The sequence below is a fragment of the Melospiza melodia genome, chromosome 22 (genome assembly GCF_035770615.1).
Source record: "Melospiza melodia melodia isolate bMelMel2 chromosome 22, bMelMel2.pri, whole genome shotgun sequence".
NCBI classification, from domain to species: Eukaryota; Metazoa; Chordata; class Aves; order Passeriformes; family Passerellidae; genus Melospiza; species Melospiza melodia.
In genome coordinates, this window is record NC_086215.1 from 8,978,545 (window position 1) to 8,998,824 (window position 20,280).

General features: G+C 43.5%; 1 protein-coding gene across 2 annotated transcripts in view; it reads left to right on the forward strand.

The window, feature by feature from the left end:
* Positions 1–18,523, forward strand: part of NUP214 (nucleoporin 214) — a 39,245-nt gene extending 20,722 nt beyond the window's left edge. For both annotated transcript variants that reach the window (XM_063175018.1, XM_063175019.1), the window contains exons 25-36: positions 501–576; positions 1,241–1,349; positions 2,281–2,383; positions 3,897–3,970; positions 5,727–7,493; positions 8,901–8,971; positions 9,458–9,614; positions 10,917–11,066; positions 12,304–12,475; positions 15,698–15,840; positions 16,613–16,637; positions 17,317–18,523. In XM_063175018.1, the coding sequence (XP_063031088.1) occupies positions 501–576; positions 1,241–1,349; positions 2,281–2,383; positions 3,897–3,970; positions 5,727–7,493; positions 8,901–8,971; positions 9,458–9,614; positions 10,917–11,066; positions 12,304–12,475; positions 15,698–15,840; positions 16,613–16,637; positions 17,317–17,350 (2,881 nt within the window). In that variant the 3' untranslated portion in view covers positions 17,351–18,523. The remainder of the gene's footprint in view (positions 1–500; positions 577–1,240; positions 1,350–2,280; positions 2,384–3,896; positions 3,971–5,726; positions 7,494–8,900; positions 8,972–9,457; positions 9,615–10,916; positions 11,067–12,303; positions 12,476–15,697; positions 15,841–16,612; positions 16,638–17,316) is intronic.
* The last annotated feature ends 1,757 nt before the right edge of the window (positions 18,524–20,280 follow it).

Here is a 20,280-nt window from a genome sequence, read left to right on the forward strand (position 1 = left end):
AATTTATCACAGTTCTTTCCATGACTTTGTCAGTGTTTATAGTGCACTTCAAAGACAGGAAATGCTCCCTCCACCCCCTCCCAACTTACTCAGCATTTCTAAGTATTGCATGTACGTGTCTGGACTCCACATTGTGGAGGAAGCTGCTTAAATTTGTTATCCACTAGGCATAAAATTGTAATCCCCTTACCTGCTGATTTTTCATCAACTCCCTGTAAAATAGAAAGCCCTGACTCTGTTCAGAGACAAGAGTGTCTGGAGAAGACTTGATCATTTCAGTCTAGAGGTTTAAACACATTTACAGACTTCCTTTGTTAAATGTGGCTGATTCATTTAAGAGGTTTATTCTCTAATCAGATTTGTTCTTTTGGAGTTGTGTGTGGAATCTTTAATAGTGGCTGTTGTTCAAGGCTTCTGGGAGCTGGGCTTTCTGAGAGGAGAGGAAATCCTCTTTCAGACTAGTTATTCATATAATTGTTTAATTTTTTTTTTTTTTTAAGATCATCTGTACCTCACTCTGCAGCCCAGGCAGTCCATCAAGTTTTGGCAACTGTTGCTACAAATCAAGCTAAGCAGGTATTTTGATAGGGAGCCCTTTCCCTGTGGAATACTTACCTGGGCATGCTCAGTAGAGTTTGGGGGTTTCATTTTCATAGCTTGCCCTGCATTCTTGACAAACCATTTCTGTATCTGTGACCTTGACAGCGTGATGTCAGGCATATCTTATGTTATGTCTTGTCTTTTCTCACTTCTGAAGACATGCAGCTTTCTAATGGCCACAGCCTTGCTGCAGTGATGGTTGCAGCTAACAGCAAAGGAAGCTGTGTTAGGTAGCTACAACTAAATTTCACACAAAAAAAAAGAAAGTTACAGGAAAACAAGGGAGAGAGTTCTTTATTACCCTGCTGTTCTACTGAAAATATTGCTTAATAGTTGACAAGCTGCTGGGGTTTATATCTATGCATCAAAAAACCCCAATGCAGAAGTCTTTGTCCTCTGAAATCATTGAGCTGCTGCCCACAGAGGCTTGCTGGCTTGTTGAAAAAGCTGAGGACTGACCCTCTATTTAAGTGTCAAGACATAATGGGCCCAAGAGTGCAGAGCTCTTCTAAGTGCTGCAGCCACCCACCTCTATTTTATTCTTAAGTCACTGCATGACTCTGATAATAGCAAACCAAAGTCAGAAAGACCTTTGATAATGGACAGACTTCACTGACCTGAGGTGGTGCTGTGTTTTTAGACATCTCTCACAAGCTCAATGAAGAGCCAGACTCCACCTTCCTCTGTGTGTGCACCCTCTCCTATGGCATCCACAGCTGCTCCAACATCATCAGGCAACAAGATCTCAGGTAAGTTGGAAATAAGGCCTGGATGTCTCTTGCAAGATGTCAGGGTGCACAGTCCAGGGAATGAGAATACTGAGAACAGATTTGCCTCCACTGAGAGGTTGCTGTGCCAGTGTTGAAGGGAAGAATTTGTAAAAATGAGGGTACAGAAGTACAGGAGAGTGGTTTCTACTCTCCCTGTGTTTTGTCTGCTCCTGCATCTAGAATTTAGTGACACAATTCCTTGTTCAGAGTGCACTCAGGGCTTGTAACTCTTATCAGGGAATGCTGAAAGCACATCTTCCACAAGGCTACTGTGGTTTGACAGCAAATTAAAAGCAGATCTCATTTTTAAAACATTAAAATCCTACTGATTTTAAATGTGCTGATTTGATTTTTAGCCACATAGCATTATAGGAGTACCTGAACAAGCTTGATCTAATTCCTGTGCTGGATCTATTGAACATTGAGCTGTAGGACCAACATTAGAGCCACTTCAGACACAGGGATCAGTCTCATAGAGTTGGGAAGCTTGCAAAGAAAGGAGTGCTCAGTTTACAACTTAACAGGGAAAGAGGAAACATTAGGGGAAGGAAGCAATTGATTTTTAATGTGTATTAGACAATAATGCTTGCATTGGGCATGGTTTTATAAGCCTCTTGCATAAATGTCTGCAATCCATCTCTGTTGGTCTTTTGCCTTTAATCCGTGGATGTAGGTTGCCTCTTAGCCAGGGGTAGGAAGCAGTAAAAATAGCTAGGAATCACATTTGACTTGGCAAATGCTTCTTAAATTTTGGTTTATTGAAAATGTCAGCTCCTGAATTTGATAGCACTTCCTTTTTATTAGAAATTTATTAAATTATAGATAGATGACAGGATGCCTTGTTTATTTTTTTTTTAATTTGTAAATTTATTTTAAAAGTATATTTATTTGTTGTTCTTGTAACTTACAGGACAAGGGACAGTAAAAACAGTTACAGCTGTTTCTTCTACTGTGACATCAGTACAAGCAACAACTTCACAGCTTAACAAAACGTCCTTGTTTTCTTCTGCAGGGTCTGTATGAACATTAAATTTGTTTGTGGTTGACATTAAATATGAGTTTTGGCTGTTACAGCAGGTGTTGCCTACGAGCTGTGCAGAACTGTAAAATGGCACCTGCAATGTTAGACTGGGAGGGCAGGGGTTGTACCAGAGTCCTTTGAAGACCTTGTTTGTGGAAGCCTGAGTGAAGGTCTTTGAGATTTTGACTCAATATCATGTTGCTCTGAGAATTTTCAGTGTATAACTAATCAAGAGTAAAGGATGACTGGCTTACTTTTGGGTTTTATCTACTGATAAACAAATTGCCTGTTAGGACTTGAAATATGTACTGATGGTCACACTCACTGAATTACTTCTTCATTTTAATACAGCAGAACAAATTTTGTGTTTTGGCTTGGAAAAGTAATCAGTTCATGAAGGTGACAAGAGGGGCCCCAAGCCATCTGGTGATATCTGTTACATAACAATAACACAAAGCAAGGCACATGTTATGAACATACAGTTACTCTGAAATCTTTCTTACGGAATTTCAGGGAGAGCAAAAATGTTTATTTGGTTATATCTTATGTTTAGGGGAGAGGGATAATTCCTTAGGAATGATTGTTTGAAGTTCTGCATGTTTACTGGTCTACCACTCAAGTGAATTTCTCTGTGAAGTTGGCAACATTAAGTATTTCAGAATACACACATTCAAATGGGTGCTTTCTTCCAGTCTTACCCATTTCTCTGCACTTTTTTAAAGTGAATACTACCCAAATGCCTTGCTGGGCTCTTCAGAGGGCTAAAAGAGTCCTTTTGAGTGATGGAAATTCAGATTCAAAAAGCAAACAACCCTCCCTTTGTCCCATGTGCAGTGCCTCAGTGTGTAAACCATATGCTAAATACAGTGCTGTTGTCAGTGATGTCTTAGTCCCATGGCCTGACTTCTGTATCAGCAGCTGGTCTTTGAGAATCAGAGAAAGCTTAAAAAGCCTCAGGGAATGGAGATCTCTGCAAGACTCATTATGAAAGATCACAGTATTTTTGCAAGACAAAATATTTTCAGTGTAAAATAGTCATGGTAACTTTTCATTTTTGTCTTGCTATGAGTGATCTCCTTTTTGATGGATGGTTGTATCCAGTCATTCCCTTCTGCACATGCACTGATTCTTCCCTTTTACCTCTTTCAAACTCTAGTTACCTCTGTGGTTTTTCCTCTCACCCAAATCCATCAGGTTTTGGTGCATGAGGAAGAAATACACCACAGAAAGGAAAGAACATGGAAGGATGAGGGTGGTCAGAAGAACTTTGAACCCTGACTCTCTTTAACCCTCTGGAAGCCTTTTCAGAGAGGGAACAAATGGAGCACAGTGTGTGTGTATGCTTCTCTCTTGCTGTTAATCCTTGGAGAAACTGTGCCTGTGTGCCTGGCTTTGTGCAAGTCTGTACTGGAAATCTGAGCCTCTTGAGTTGTGCTCATCATATGGTTGGAAATTTCAGCACTTTGAGCTAAGTCATTCTTTCCCTTTCTCCCCTCTCCTCCTAGGCCTGTATTTAATTTTGGTGGTGTCACATCAGCTGCTTCATCACAGGCGCCTGCCAGCCTCGCTCCCTCTCAAGGTTAGTCTGGGAGAGTTGTGCAAACAGCATCTCTTCCCTCTTAACAGAGTGTTTACTCTTCCTAATCCATGTGGTTCTTGTTGTGTGTTGCACTTCTATTACTAAAATTGCACTAACATTTCATACACATGCTGGGTTCTCCCCTGTAATACACAGAAATCTGGGCCACCCACCCATCAATTAAGCAAAATGTTTGTTGCCAAGAACATTTAGGAGGCACTAGTTTATGGAAAGGGTAACATCTGTAGTCATTTCCTCTGCTGTTTTTAATCTGTAGATTTCAGTTTGCTGAGGTGGACTGACATAGAACTGTTATCCACTGAGCATTTAGTAATCAGAGGGAAGTGCTTGGAATGGCTTTGTGTTGCTTCCAAAATTGAAGTGACAATGCAGAGGCTGATTTTCCATGCTGTAGGTAGATCCTTGTTGAGTCTCATTAAAGGGAACTGATAAAATCTGCTTTGTAATATTTTTGAAGCTTTCTGCCTTTAATTTCAGTCTTGCAGATGAGATCATACAGTTAGAAAATTTGCTCCCAATGTTGTTGGTTCCTCTGATAAAAGATATCACCTCTTCTTACAAATCTTGGCTTGTTTCTATCCTTAGACATCACAGCTACAGTAATCCTACTGACACTCTTGATGTTAAGCAGAGAGAATGAGCTGGGCTTAAAATTTGGAGATGAACATAAAAGCTTAGGTAAATAACAGAGATGAAGCAGGAGTGGGAGGTACAGGAGGCAGACTTGTAAACCACAGCATTGTGTGAGGGCAGGTACTTCACTCTGTTCTGTGAGCTGGTAGGAGCACCTCTGTCTCTCTAATTGATAATGAAAGAACTACAGAATGTAATTTCAGGGCCTCAGGAGGAAAATAAAGCTACATTATTGAATGTCAGTCACTTAAATATACTTAATATAGAGGAAAACACAAAGATAATACCAGATCTGGTAAGAAACTTTTGCTCTTTGTTGTTTGAGCTCCATGAAGATCTCCTGTTCTTTGTCCAAACACCAGTGAAGTGTTTTCTGGTCAGAATTTGGTGCACAGAAATGAAATGACAGTACATTAAATAAAACTAGCTCAGTCTCCCTTAAAACTTTAACAGTTTCACCCTGTTGGACAGCAGTGTAGGTTAGAAATGGAGGGCAGGCAATTACCTTTGAGAGTTTTTCTCTAGTTTTTCAAAGCTGAAAACAAGCTGTATCAAAACTGGTTGGTGGTCTATAAATAACTGAATTGGTAAAGAAAGATTTGATTCTGTGGAAAACTCTTCAAGTGTCAGAAAGTATTTTTATGACCTTTACTGTTCTGAGACATTGGTTTAAAAAGAAAGTGCTGTAGTAAATGTCAGGAATTTTTTTACCTGAACCAAGTAAGAAGAGGTGAGAGTGGTGTCAGTAGAAAATCATCTGTAATAACCAGGTCTTTCATGTTTTTATCAAACTGTTGAAAAAGAAATGGGAGCCAAAGGCTGGAGTTGTCTGTTCTCAGAGGAAAGGATGGTTAAGTGGAGGCTGTGATGTGACACTAGCAGTGTTTGTCACTGCCACCCTGGCTGTAAAGGCTTCAGGTGTCACTGTTGTGTCCTGAATGGATGTGAAGGCTGCAGTTACCTGATGGACAGAGGCTTTATAGCTTTGAGGCAGGACCACTGACAGTCTGTGAAGCACTAAAACGGACCATTATTGCAAGAATGATAAATGAGCTTTGCATACCTTAACTCAATTTGTTTCCTCTGTCTCTCTCACTGACAGCTCCTGCAAAAGAATCAGCCCAGCCAGACTCATTTTTGTTTGCTGGGAGTTCCAAACTTGGAGCAATTCCTGAGGCCTCCTCCTTTGTGTTTGGGTCCCACAAACCAGCAGGTGCTCCAGGAAGTGTAGTAGGAAGTAGCTCCTCAGCAGATGGCACCCAGTCAACCAAAGCTGCTGCAACATCATCTTCTGCTCCCCCCACAACCTCTGGCAAGTTGGATATTGCTCCATCCAAACCAGGAGATCACTTGTTTCAGGGCAACCTAGCTGGGGAAACTCTTGGGAGCTTCTCAGGACTACGGGTTGGTCAAGTAGATGATAATGCCAAGACCACCAGTAAAGCACCATCCACCAGTGCTGCAGGAACACAGTCAACTAAAGTGTCTACAATATCTTCTGGGTTTAGTTTTACTGCTCCCCTGACTTTAGGAAAAGCTGGAGAAGCTGCTTCAACCTCAGTCACATCAGCTGGCACAGCACCCCTGTCCATCAGCACCAGTGCCACGGGCAGTCTCTTTGGCAATGTCCAGTTAACCAACACAGGCTCTTCTGGGGTGTTTAATCTTGGAAGCTCTGGTGGCAGCAAACCCACCTTTTCATTTGGCATTCAGCAAACAAACAGTATGAGCACTTCCACCCCTGCCCCTTCTACTCTCCCTGCTTCGACATCCCTCTCCTTTGGAGGCTTCTCAAGTTCATCACAAACTGCTGTCCCTGCTGCAACTTCCAGTAAGTCTGCAGGGGATGTCAAATTACCACCAGGCTCAGAAAAACCATCTGAAAACGAAGCTGGAGCAGCTGGGTCTTCAGCTGCAGTGCCACAGCCCCAGGCACAGCTCTCAGAGCCACTCAAAGAGCCAGCCTTACCCCAGGCCACAGCTGGGGACACCGTCCCAGAGGGCTCTGGGACCACAGTGGCACCTCCTGCCCCTGAGCCCGTGGCTGCTCCCACCTCCTCCAGTGATCTGAAGGCCCCAGTGCCTCCTGCTGTCTCCACAGCCACCCCTGCAGATCAGAATGTGTCAGCAGCAACCTCCACAGCAAGTGTTGCCTCTCCTGCCTCTCCTGCAGAAGCCACAGGTGCTCTGGCTGCTACCTCTGATGTTACCACAGGTGTGCAGAGTGCAGCTGTTGGTGCGTCTGTGTTTGCCCCCACGTCTGCAGGCTCCTCAGTGTTCTCTCAGCCACCGAGTTCCAGCTCTTCTGGCTCAGCATTTACCCAGCCTGCTGGAGAAGCTGCTGCCACTCCTTCCACACCCCCAGTCTTTGGACAGCTGCCAGCAGGTACCACAGCATCCTCTCCCTTTGGGCAGCTCACCACCAGCACTCTGTCCACGGCCACTGCCACCACCCAGGCTGCCACCTCAGCCTTTGGTGCTTCTGCTTTTGGCACCACCACCACGGGAGGCTTTGGCCAGCCAGCCTTTGGGCAAGCACCAGTCTTTGGACAGCCTGCAAGCAGTTCTTCAAGTGGCTTTACCTTCAGCCAGTCTGGCTTTGGGACAATGCCAGCCTTTGGCCAGCCAGCAGCTTCCACAGCAGCCTCGAGCAGTGGGAATGTTTTTGGAGCCTCAGCCAGCACCAACAGTGCCAGCTCCTTCTCCTTTGGGCAGCCAGCCAGCACAGGGGGGGTGCTGTTTGGGCAGAGCAGCCCTCCTGTGTTTGGGCAGAGCTCTGGCTTTGGGCAGGGGGGATCTGTGTTTGGGAGCACTGCTGCTGTCACCACCACCACGTCCTCTGCTGGCTTCAGCTTCTGCCAGGCCTCAGGTAAGAGCAGAGTGTTGGCACTCTCTGGCTTGGAGTGTATCACTGGGGAAAGCAGGATGGCATTAATGCCTTTTTCCCCCCCTATTGCACCTGATGGGTCTCATTTTTTTGGTTTTGTTCTGTTTTGTTTTCAGTTAGTCAGAACAAGAGCTGCAGTGGATGTGAGAAGCAGACTAATGTTGGAGGCAAAAGAAGCTTTTGCTCTGCTTCACTGTTCATCAGCAGGCCTCTGAATGTAGCCTTGTCAGCCAGTCCTGCCTTCATTTTATACTTACTAGTCTACCTTAATTTAATTTTGAATTACATATTATCCTGCCTGTTGCACAATAACTGGAAATGTAAATTGTTGCACGAAAGGGACAGAGCAGCTCTGAGACCATAACCAAGGCAATGAATAAACACAGATGCAGCACTTCCCTCAGTGGCCTGCACTGAACAGATGCAACAGTGCATGTACAGCCAGGTGTAACATTGTCATCAGCTAGGATGGCCAAAAAAAAAATTTAAGCCCTCAAAGTGATGGGTTTGCAGGGAAAAATCTGTTAAATCCACTTCTGCATTTGGAAACATCTCAAAATTAAATACAGCAGTAACAGGAGCATCAGCTACCTGTCCACACAGTTAAATTGGATTCCTGCACAGACCAAACCTCCTTGGTCAGTCCCTTTTTGTTCTCCAGTATATTGTTGGGGATTTTCCAAAGGTTTTTCTGTACAATCTTCAGAGAGCTTCCAGGGAAAAGTGACAAGTGCATAGTAATAATGGAGAGCATGTATTTCCAAAGAAGAAAAACTAATTAGGTTCATTTAATTAAAAATGATGGCACTGCAGGCAACTGCTTGCTCATTTTAACTACAGTAGCAGAGAATAGTTAAATGGTGGGAAGTGAACTCTGCTCGAGAAAGGTGTTCCTAATTATAGAGATGCAAGTTTTATTACAAAAGGCACATTTAAGTGAACTGGGAAATGGAAAGGGGAGTTCTTTTTTTAATCAAAACATTTCATTATCTTTAACAGGAGTCTTCAGGTAACAAAGCTCAGATCCTCTTTACACAAGGGCAATCAGAATGCTCCAGTGCTTGTGCACGACTTGCAGTGTTATTGTAGCCATGTTAACAGAAATTCCATTCTCTTAGTGTTAGTTACAATCCTACAAGTGAAAAGGCCTTCTAATGTCTGTTTTTAAGTTGGCCAAAGAGAGAATGAGAATGATTTTGATATAAACTTTCAGTGTAAATTATTATTTGTGTGTTGGGACATGCTTTGTATTTGTCCATCCTAGATATGTTTGCTAAGATCATTTGTATCCTTGTGTTTTGGCATGGAAGACCTGTCCTTATCCTGTCCTGGTCTTACACTCTGGTAATAGTTTTGGTGGTTAATTTTTCTTTTTTTTTTTCCTCTTAGGTTTTGGTTCTAGTAACACAGGTTCTGTGTTTGGGCAAGCAGCAAATACTGGAGGCACTGTCTTTGGCCAGGCAAGTATTTATAGCTTTTTGTGGGGCTGTTACATGTGGGGGACTTGATCAGGGTTCCTTATTTCTGATGTACTTTTTTTAAAATATAGTTTGATGTATTAAATAAAATGTGTCCCAGTCTGTACTGGAGATATTTGCTGTTGTGGTAAGCACCAAAGCAGCATCTGCATGAATACTGCAGGGGGCATGGAGACACAAACATTTTATCACATGCAAGGTAAGATAGATGCAGTGAGTCTCCTGCCTTTATTCCATGCTATGTGGAAAGTAGGACAAGTGTAGGGCAAGTCTCAAAGGCATTATTCTGTGCTGTGGACAAGATTTAAGAGAGACTTAAATAAAATTTCATTTTGGAAGGTGATTGCTGGCTGGTTTGTCAGCCCCTTCAGACATCCAGAGAAAAGGCCCAGGCAGAGCAGCCTGGGGGGAACACGTGCTGCTTTGACTTTGCTTAAATCCCTTTTTTGTCCTTTTTTTGTGTTCTAGCAGCCATCTTCTTCCAGTGGAAGCTTGTTTGGAGCTGGAAGTGGTGGGAGAGGTGGAGGCTTCTTCAGTGGTTTGGGAGGAAAGCCAAGCCAGGATGCAGCCAACAAGAATCCCTTCAGTTCCTCCAGTGGAGGATTTGGATCTGCAGCTTCCCAGAGTAAGTGAACAAAACAAGAATACAAAATGTGCTGTGATTTCCATCTGCTTTTTGTGAGCCCATCTGCTTCTCTGCTGGTTGTTTTTGAGTAAATTCTGTGTTAATATGAAAGGCTTTGAGGGAGTAACCAGTGCATGTGTGATGTGTAATCCAGAATTTTTCTTCTAGGTTTATGGAAAACAAGTAGGGAAGCCATTGAAACAAACAAGAAGTGTGAATAATATCTATATTCTGTAGAGAATTCTTGTCTAAATCCTTCCTTAAAATGAAATACTCAAAATTCTTGTCACTGAATTTCTGCCTCCAACTTGGATGGAAGTTAGAAAGCTTTGATCATCTCTCATCGCCCTAGGACTGTAAAAATTGCAACAGATCAATATGAGAGGGAGAGAATTTTTGTGAACCTCTACCTAAAAATTAATGTCTTTATGCAGCACATGCAAGGTACTTTATCAGAATTTGCTCTGACATATGGATAGGCAGGTAGGAAGCACAAAGAAGGGGAAGCAGTTGCTGAACATGAAAGTTGGGAAACAAAGGAAGGCTGTAAAATTAGTGCTGCAAGTGGTTAGAAGTAGCACTTCAAGCCTTAAAAGAGAAAATCCATTTATTTTATTACATCTTTAATGATCCATTGGGATTAATGGTTGAGGTCAGTTTTCTAACCTTGCTAATTTAATCATTTAATGCAGTTCTGGGGTTTGTGATGAAACAAAACAGATGGTTTACCAGAGAAAAGCTTTGGTTGTTCTGTGTCCTGCCTCCAGATGCAAAAACTCCCTGTAGGCTCATGAAGGATGAAGAAAATGAGTTATTTCTCAGTAAGGCTGGAGAAGTTTGGCTCCTACTTTAAGGTCCTGTTAGATAATCTTGTGTAGAAATACTGAGCATTGCCAAAACAGCTGAGAACCTTTAATTTGTGGTTTGCTGATATTTGTGTTGTCTGGAGGGACTGATTGTAGCTGCTGGGATTTCTCACTTGAGGAATTGTCTTTTACTGACTGGGGCACAAGATGCATCTAAACAAATCATCCCTCCTGGTAATTTACTGGATTGCAGCAATAAAGGCTTGTTAGTGGTCTGTCAGATCCAGAATGGATCTTGGTGCAACTACAAAGTCCTGTAGGAATTAGGGAAAACTTGGCTTCTCCCTGTGCTGTTGTCAGTGTGATGTTCATTTTGTGCTTGGGGCTTGTGGAAAGAAAAGTCATTTTCCTTTCTCCTGCTTCAGCTAATGAAGTGCGGTGTAGAATATTGTCTTCTTGAGTATTGGCTGTTTATAAATATTCTTCATCTCCCCAGATTCTTCGAGCTTATTTGGAAACAGCGGAGCAAAGACTTTTGGCTTTGGCAGCTCCTCCTTTGGAGAGCAGAAGCCTACAGGCACTTTCAGCTCTGGTGGTGGAAGTGTGGCCTCCCAAGGCTTTGGGTTCTCCACTCCAAACAAAGCAGGTACTTTGGGGAGCACCCACTAGGACAGCCCTCAGTGTCTGGGAGATATTTGCTGTTCTGCACTGAGCTGTGCACAGCCTGGACTCGGTGCATGGACAAGAATTGTCTCTGAACAATAAATGAAAAATAACAAATGGCTGAGTGAATGGAGCTTTAACTGGTGGGTCCAAGACTGAATTTTACTCTCTCTTAAGCAGCATCCAGTACACCACTTCCTCAGGTGTTGATTCCAAAAATTCCCATTGCACTTTAAGAGCTGAGAGCTGTGTAATTTAGTTCTGGTCATATGTTCTGTAAAATTAAGAGTACAGAACATGGAACTGAATACATTTTTCTTATTTTAGATACTTCCTTGGAATATTATCTTACAAGCTTTGCTCTGGGTTTTGTAACCTCTTTTATTCCCCATTTCACTACTTCAAATAGTGGAAAAAGGAAAGTGAAAAATGTTAATATACGTTGCTAAAGAGAGTGTTTGCTGACCAAAGCTTCAGCCCCTGGGATAAATGCTCTTAACTTCCTAGAGATAGAGGTAACAAAATATCTGATCTGCATTTAAATAATTCAGGCCTAGCATTTATTTTTTTTCCAGACCTTTTGTGTTTACAGCCAAACAGTATCCATTACCTTGGCATGGACTGGAATTTCACCCTGGGTATTAAAAGGTGCAGTGGTATCCCATCCTCATCCCTGGTCAAATAAAAGAGCAGGTGTCCTTCATGTTCCACAGTGAAACAGGCCAGTAATATCAGCAGATGAACATAGAAGGAAATAATCTGGGTAGAAATCCATTCAGAGCTGCAGGAGGCAGCTAACCCCTGAACAGAAATTGCCAAGAGCAGAGATAAGTTCTCAGTTCCCTGCAGGCAGTTCCACTGACCTGGCATTTAATCCTTCCATTTTAGTTTCCACCACTTAAACCAGAATTAAATCATACCCTACCTCCTGAATCTTTGCATCCTTGAATCACTTAAAACCCAAGTTTGCATTACTCTCTGATCTTCAGAGATGGGGGAGACTTGCCACTTGCAGTTTTCTTTCGTGCATTCAGGCACTTCTCTTACCCATATCTCTTACAACAAAACACCCTGCAGATTGGAATTAATTCCATAAATTGATGTCCATATGATAGGATGCACACCCCATTACCTACCTGGAAAGCTGCTCTTTGTTTTCTCTCTCTGCCTTATCGTTTATGTGATATTCCTGTCCCCTTTTTTGCCTCTGTTTTGCTCAGGTGGCTTCGGTGCTGCTCCAGTGTTTGGCAGCCCTCCCACTTTTGGGGGATCCCCTGGGTTTGGAGGGGTGCCAGCATTCGGTTCAGCCCCAACCTTTTCAAGCCCTCTGGGCTCAACGGGAGGCAAAGTGTTCGGCGAGGGGACGGCAGCAGCCAGCGCTGGAGGATTTGGGTAAGCCAGGGAAAGCAGCCTGCTTGCATGACAAGGTTCTGCTTGGTTACCTCTGCTTTGACGTGAGGAATATGTTCTGTCGTTGGCTGGTAAGCTCAAACTGTCCTTGGTTTGTTTAAAAGACAAAAATATTAAGGTATAAAACTAAAATTTGCACCCCAAAGGATGAGTGTGAGCATTGTAATGCTGGTAAATCCTGTGTTGAATCTTTAGCTTCAGAGATGTCAGCTTGTAGCTGTGTGAGGAAATGCAGGGGTATTTTCTCTGTGTGCAAATCTAGGACTACAAACTATGCCTAGCAAAGAAAATAACAATTATTGTTATCTGTTACTCTGTCCAGACACTTTATCCTCTGGTTAGATTCGGGCTAGAGATGCTAATGAGAATTCAGGCTATTCTCTCACCTGTGGGATGAGGCACTTGTAACCGTCTGTGCGCCCAGAGCTCTTCATATTTATCCCTCCCTGATTGTTTTTACTTGTTCCTGTGTCCCCTAAGCAGACAGCACATAATTCCTTGCTTTGTTCAGCAAATACAAAATTCCAAACCTTGCCAAGCAGCTTCTGCAGGAGGCAGCAAATGCAGTTCTTCAGCATTGTGCTACAGTTACAGTCAGACTGAACAGAGCCAATTAAAAAGAGAAAAACTTCCAGTGAGGAGAGGAAACAGGATGTCTCCCCAATCTTGGTGTTTATAAATTTCACAAGTGTTTGTCTCTCTGTCTGGTTTCAGGAGGAACTGCCCTTATGTAAGGCTCAGGGGAGCATCCAGAAGTGTGACTTGTTAATTCCTGTGAGGTGTGGGCAGGTACCCCTGAGCTGGGGCAGGCTTCAGCCAGGTGCCCCTGCTGTCCAGAACGTGCAGCAGCTTGAGGAGTCCCTTTGGAAAGTGAAAATACAGGCAGCTTAATTAAATCTTAAAAGGAAGATGTGTTTGTAGGGATGACTTAGCTTAAATCAACTGCTGGTTTGTTCAGTTCCATCATCAAGCCACTGTGCTGCAGGATTTTGTACTGAGATTGGATCTGCTTAGTGACAACATGGAGAGCTTAAAGATAAAATGGGATTCAGAACAAGCAGCATGTTGATGGAAAAGAGGGCTTGCATAAGCAGTCTGCAGACTCAAGAAAGATAATTCAGTGACTTCACTTGTGGGAAGCTTTGACAATTTTTTGTCTACTAGAAAGGTACAGACTCAGTCTGATATTTTCGAGTTCCCTGATGATGTTGATTTTTAAAACTTTAAAAGAGTGTGCAAAATTCCCAGGCATCTTTACAAAAATCCAAATCTCACCACAAAATGTTGAGCAATAGTTTAATTCTGTAGCATCTGTACAGGACTTCCTTTTTGCCTTTCTCTTGAAGTGAAACTTTAAAAATCCCAATTCCAGAGGAGTTACTTGCAAGTACATGGTGTTGTATTAGCTCCCAGTTCCTGAGAATACTCTGCTGACTTAAATACATGTGATTCATACTGCTTCAATTCTGAAAAATGTGCATCACTCAATAAATTATGGGGCTGTCAGAAATAGAAACCACTACACTTCTTCAGAGCCTGCAGTTCCAACTGTTGGTGGGCAAATAATGTTTTGCTTTTATAAACTAACCTCAAGTGCATCTCAGTTGTGTTTTGCACAGCAGCTTTACAAAAGACCTGAAAATCTGGGCAAGATAGGTTGATTAAATTGTTACCAGGCAATGACTGCATTTCATGTCTTTTATGTGTCTGGAAAAAAATCTGTCCATATTAAGCTGTTTCTTACTTAAACTGTGTGCAGCCTTTCCAACAGGCCTGAAGGGAGCAGTTTGAACCACAAGTTTTCTTGCCACTCTTTTCACCTCTTCCTTACACAAGGTAGACAGGATTTGTGTTGTAGCGTGGTCCTGAGAGGATGGAGCACTCTGAAACCTCTTGTTCTGAACACATCACCCAGTCTTGCTTCTTTTTAAAATAAAAAATCTGTTCTGCTTCTCCTGAGAAAAGCATATTTGTGGTTCTGAGAGGTGAGAAGGCAGAGCAGGAGCAGAGATGCAGAGTCACTGAAGTGCCCCTGGTGTCTCTGCAGTCTGTGTGGAGGCAGTGTGCACACTTGGCAGTGTCTGGGGCAGCAGAGGTGATGTCCTTTGCCAGGTGAATTGCTTGTCACATTGCTACAAGGGCTGTCTTTTGTCTGCAGAGATAGCTTTTGATGTAGCTCTGTGTTTTGGGTGTTTTCAAGTCTCCTGGATGTGGATGGATGGAGAGGTGGGTTAACGTGCTGTCAGGTTGTGTTTGAAGTGAGAAATGACAGGAGTTTGTGTGAGGCACAGCCCTGTAGAGCTGGCACACTGTGACATGTCCAGCTCTGCTCAGGCTGGGCTTTAGGATTGTTGTGCATTTGCAGAGCTTTAGCAGAGCTTGTCATTTGGAAATCTGCATTTTGCCCAGTTTAAGTTAAATTTGAAGGTCGTTCTTTGAGAACATTTCTTCTATTCAGAATGGAAGGAAGGGCAGAGAAACACTGCATGTCATGGTCTCATTAGTGTGTCACACCAAGAGCTTTGTGCTGCCTGGTTGGACAGAGTGGGTGGAGAAAGGCACATTTTCTTATATAAAAGTGTTTCTCATTTCAGTCCCCAAAGGCAATTAGGGAAGTGATTAGTTAGAGTTGGTGGGGAGAAGTGCCAGGTTGGTGAAGATCTTCAGGAAAGCACTGGAACCTTGTGTAGCTCAAAATGGGCTGGGGGGAGAAAGGAATTGAGAAATCTGCACATTTCTGGGCAACGGGGAAGGTACCCTCTGAAATTTGAGAGTCTGGGTTCTGTATCTGGGCTCTGGTTTGTGCTCTGACTTTGAGCAGCTCACACCAATTCTGTGTTTGCTGCCCTGTTTGTGAAGCAATGCTGTGCTTTTGGTGAGAACACACAGAGGGGTGAATTAAAATATTCCATTTGTTGGCTGGAGTTGGTATTTCCAAGCCCTTGAAAACATACCCTGTGTGTGAGCATGAACATATTTGCCTGGTGTGTGTTTAGAATGGGAGCTGAACAGACCTTGCTATGCACAATATTCTGCCAAAGCAGGAAATCTCTTTCCAAAATGAACAATTATTCATATCAACTGATCCCACCTTTTGATGTATCCTCATTTAAGGAGTGCACTGTTATCATGGGCATGGGGACAAACTTCCAATGTAAGTGAGATGATGTTTGCAAACTGAGATTTTTCTCTTTAAACCTGCAGGTTTGGTGGTACCAGTAACAACACGGCGTCGTTTGGCACCTTGGCAAACCAGAACACTCCCACCTTTGGCTCCCTGTCCCAGCAGGGCACAGGCTTTGGCACACAGAGCAGTGGATTCTCAGCTTTTGGGACAGGTGGAGGAGGTAGGAGAGGCTGAAATCACCATAACATCCCCATGTCTCTGGTTTTCCCTGGAAATTTGGTGGGAATTCTCAAAAATCTGCCAGGTGCTGTAGGGAAGGCACCATGTCCAGGAGGACAGAGGTGCAGGGTGAGGTACAGCACCTTCTCAGCCTTCAGCTCCTAATTCATGACTGATCTGCTGGCTGCAATGGCAGCACATCCCTACTGCTCTGCACACCTCATCTGTTTACTGCTTTTCACCCCTTTTTGTGGAGTTGCTCTTTCTCCTCCAAGGAAAATACTGAGAAATGAGGAATATTTCTTCAGTACCCACTTGGGTATCTGTGCTGTAAGTGCTTAGTGTTAGAGGAATATGCACTGAAAAATTGAGCTGGAGCACCAACAGCCAAATGTTTTTGTGCTGCAGTTGAGTGGAGCCACAGTGATTCAGGCAGGGCCACGTTCCCTGGTGGCTGCCTGACACCAGGGGCCTGCATTAAGCACAAACCTCAAAAAAGCAGCTCAGGGAGAGAGGAGCAAAGCAGGCACATTGTCTGCAGGGCTGCTAATGAATGACCTGGCTGATGAGCAGTGAAAGCCAAGCTCTCTCAGGAGGCAGGCAAGTCACTTCTCTTGTGGATGGAGATTTGACTTTCATTGTTTGCTTTTTTCCTGGCCTAAGGCAGGAAAGAAATATTTTTCAATCTGTGTGTGGGAGGGGACATTTACTACAAATCCTAAGCATTCGTTTTCCCTTTTACCAACTATTTTTCTATCTTGCATTTCTTTCAGGGTTTGGTTTTGGATCACCTAACACGTAAGTACCATTTTGTGTCTTAACTCTTCCTTAAAAATAGGAATTGAATCAGAATAAAGAGTGGAATGGTTTACAGGAGCAAACACTCAAAATAGCATTTAAATACTAGCTCTGTTCCCATTTTGGTGATGCTGCAGAGGTCCAAGTCCAGGCTCTGGATGTGAGCTTTCCAGAGAGGTTTACCTGTCTCTTAAGAGAAAATTTCCACTTGGATCATGCTCCCTCTCCACCTCTCAGGGACATGATCTCTCTGCTCAAGCTGTGTGTGTGAATCAGGAGTCTGCTCCATTTATCAGGTTGAAACAAGGAATGAGATAAGTTGGTACTTTGGTGGCTGAAGTGAGATGATGATTTACAGTTAAAGGTTAACTCTGTCATCTGCTCTGCCTCTGCCTGGCTGGATCCCTTCCAGCAAGTTTCCTAAACTTTGTTTCCCTGTCAGATGGAGAGAACATGGATCTCTGCAGATGGCAGGCTCTAGAATAAGCACAATTATATCTAGTCAGTGTGTGTTGCTGCAGGCTCAGGTAAAAGAGGCTGGAAATACTTGTGTGTTCTCATAAAAAGCTCCTGGTACTAGGGAGACTGCAGGTTTGATTGAGAGATCTGCTGAATTAATGCTGCCTGAGGGAGGCTCTAGCACTCACTGCTGTGGTTTTCTTTTTATCTTGCTCCACAGATCTTCCTCTGGATTTAGTGGATGGAGAAGCTAGGGACATCCTGAACTCTTCCTGTAGCTCCTGCATTCATGAGTCACCCACATGATTGATACCCAACCAGCTTTTCTTCTAAATACGAGTTCTCAGACTTTTTTTTTTTTTTTTTAAGAAAAAGATTTTGCTTATTTTTATGCAATACTTGCTCTTGCTCTATATTAAACTATTTTATCTGGCTTGATGTTTTCTGTGGTGGAAGGGTTTATTATCTCTCTGCATCAGGAGCTGGATGTGTGCTGAGCTCAGCTTTTTCTTGTCCATCCCTTGCCTACCCAAGGGAGAAGCTCCAGTTGGTTCCTGACATAAACCAGCACATTTTTCATTAATGGAATGCCTGATTATCCCAGGCTCTGAAGAAGGGGCTGAGGTTTGCCCTGCTAATTTTAAGTCTAGGATGGGGCACATGCTTATCTCAGTGAAGTGCTGAAACTGAGTCATGTGTGAGCCAGAGGCTTGGTGGAGAAATAGGAAATTATCTGGGAAGAAGCTGGCAGCGTGCAGAGCACGTTCCCATGGCAGTAACATTCAGCAAAGAGGTGGGAAGTAAAAGCTCTCCTATTTTTACCTTTCTGTACATCTTACAGAACTCAAAAATTGGAACTCGGGTTCTGGGGAAAACTTCTGGCCCTGGAAGGAGACACATGACCTCCATCTAGAGCCATTAGTGATTTTGCTTTTTTTGGCTTTGGTTGTTGGATTCTACTGTTGGATACATTTTGTTTTCTAACAGAGATGAGATTTTGGTTTTTTTCCTGTAGCTTTTGGCTTTAGTCAGTTTCATTTGTGAAATTCTCATGTGTTTATACTTGAACATACTAAACAATTTTTTTAAGAATGCCCCAAAGACTTCTGACCAAACACTTTTTGTATTTGATGCATCTGACCTCCATGAAACCTGCAAATGTTGCTCTGTGGATAACATGTTTGAAATAGCAGCTCCTGTATTAGCTGATTAGATGGGATTTTCTACTTGGTCCTATTAGGATGTTTTGGGGAGTTCTGCATTTTCTGTTTTCAGCAGAAACATTATATTGTTTCTTTTTTTCTTTTCATATGATATGATGACAGGTGACATTTTCTGGTTTGGTGGACATGTGATCATTTTTGGGAATTGTAAATAATTGGTAACTTCTTGTTTTCATATCCATTATAAACTTATATTTTTCAACAGTTCCTGAAGAAATTGTCATATTTTTTTTCAAATCAGCCTAAAAATATTTTCCTAACTCTGTCCTTGCTGAGCCAGGTGTCCTTCCCGTCGCTGCACCTGGGAATGTTAGGCAGGTTTCCTTTAAAAATGAAGAGATGTGGGCAATGTTTTTAGCTGTGGAGAGGCTTTGCAAGGCCATGGGCTCCAAGGCTGTTCCATAAGCCCTGGATTTCACACCTGGTGTGCCGTGGGTGATGTTAGAGGCAGCACTTTTGGGATTTGGGTGGAACCTCCCAGTCCTTTGGGGGAGCAGGGGGAGTTCTGGTGATCCAGGGGCCACAGCACTGGGACAGAGAGAATACTCCACACTGGCTGGTCTGGAGGTGAAGAAAAGCTGAAGATGGATTGAAGCATGCCCTTCCCAGTGTGTTCTCCTTGACAAGACAACATTTCTTAAGGCCTAGAGGTGACACTGCTGTTGTGCTTTCTTTCCTCTTTATAAATAGCAGCTGGCCCAAACCACTGACCTTAAATTCTTTGCATTAATCTCCCCTCACTGTGGCATGTGACACCTCCTCAGAGGCCATATCAGCTGTGCTCCCCCAGATAGCTCAGAAGCCTCTTGCTATGGAGAAGATTGGCTTGGTAAGAATGTGGTGTTGGCAGGCTGAGCCTTTTAGAGTTTCTCTTTTGGAATGATGGGAGCAGTTGGGGGTGTCCCTGCTCTGCTGCTTGGTACCTGTTTAACTCCTGTCCCTTCAGAACTACCCCAGGCCCTGACTGAACATCCATTTTCTTGCAATTATTCCCAAATCCTGGCTGAAACAGCCCAGCCCCCTGAACTATGTGCCCTTGAGAAAAGCAGGTGCTGCTCCCTGTTTCCATAGCAGCTGCTGGAGGAGCTGAGCAGCTCAGGCTGATCGTGACCAAGAGCCCACAGGAATATGCACAAAACCCAGCAGAGTCTGCTCTGGAAAATCTGCATTTTCATTAGATGACTCAAGGAGTTGGTAAGTGTGTGTGTGTATGTGTGGCAGTGGCTTGGTGGCTGCCAGAGGCTGTCACAGCTGTGTCACATTGCTAAAAGTGGCCTCTGGTGATGGGGAACAATTCAAGGACCAGCCAGGTTTGGGGTCTCACTCAGTAGTTTGTCCATGCTGGTTAATCCTTGGGTAACCAGCACCTCTCACTCCACTCTTCTGGAGGAGCTTTGCCTTCTGTGCCTTTTTTTTTCCAGAGCAGAAATCTTCCAAGGCTTTTATCAAAGGCAAAATCTTAATTATGTCTAATGAAGGCACACACTTATTTTTCCCCTCCCCTGAGAGCTCAGGGCAGTGGGAAGCCGAGTGCTGGAAGGGCTGTGCTGTGACAGAGCACAGGGCTGGTGTCACTGTGGTGGGCAGAGGGGAGCCTCAGGCACAAAAAGGATCTCCCCAAACCCATGGGGAGACCAAAACAGGGATTTCTGCTTCCTTGAATGATAAAAGAGCAAAAAAAGGAAAAATGCTTTTTTCTGGAAAAAATAGGGCCAAACCATAGCTTTGTCACAGAGGTAGAAAAATTAATTGCTTAAATCTCATGTTTGAAGGGCTTTTGCCCTGCCATCCCCTCCCAGCTCAACAACAGCAGGACACCACTGGCATTTGTCTTCTGGTCACCTCCCCACTGTGGCACAGAAGGGCCAAGGGAATGATGTCCTTCCCTTCCCAGACAGAGGGATATGGCCAAGACCACATTTTGAAATATCAAGCCTTATACAGCAAAGCCTTTCAAACAT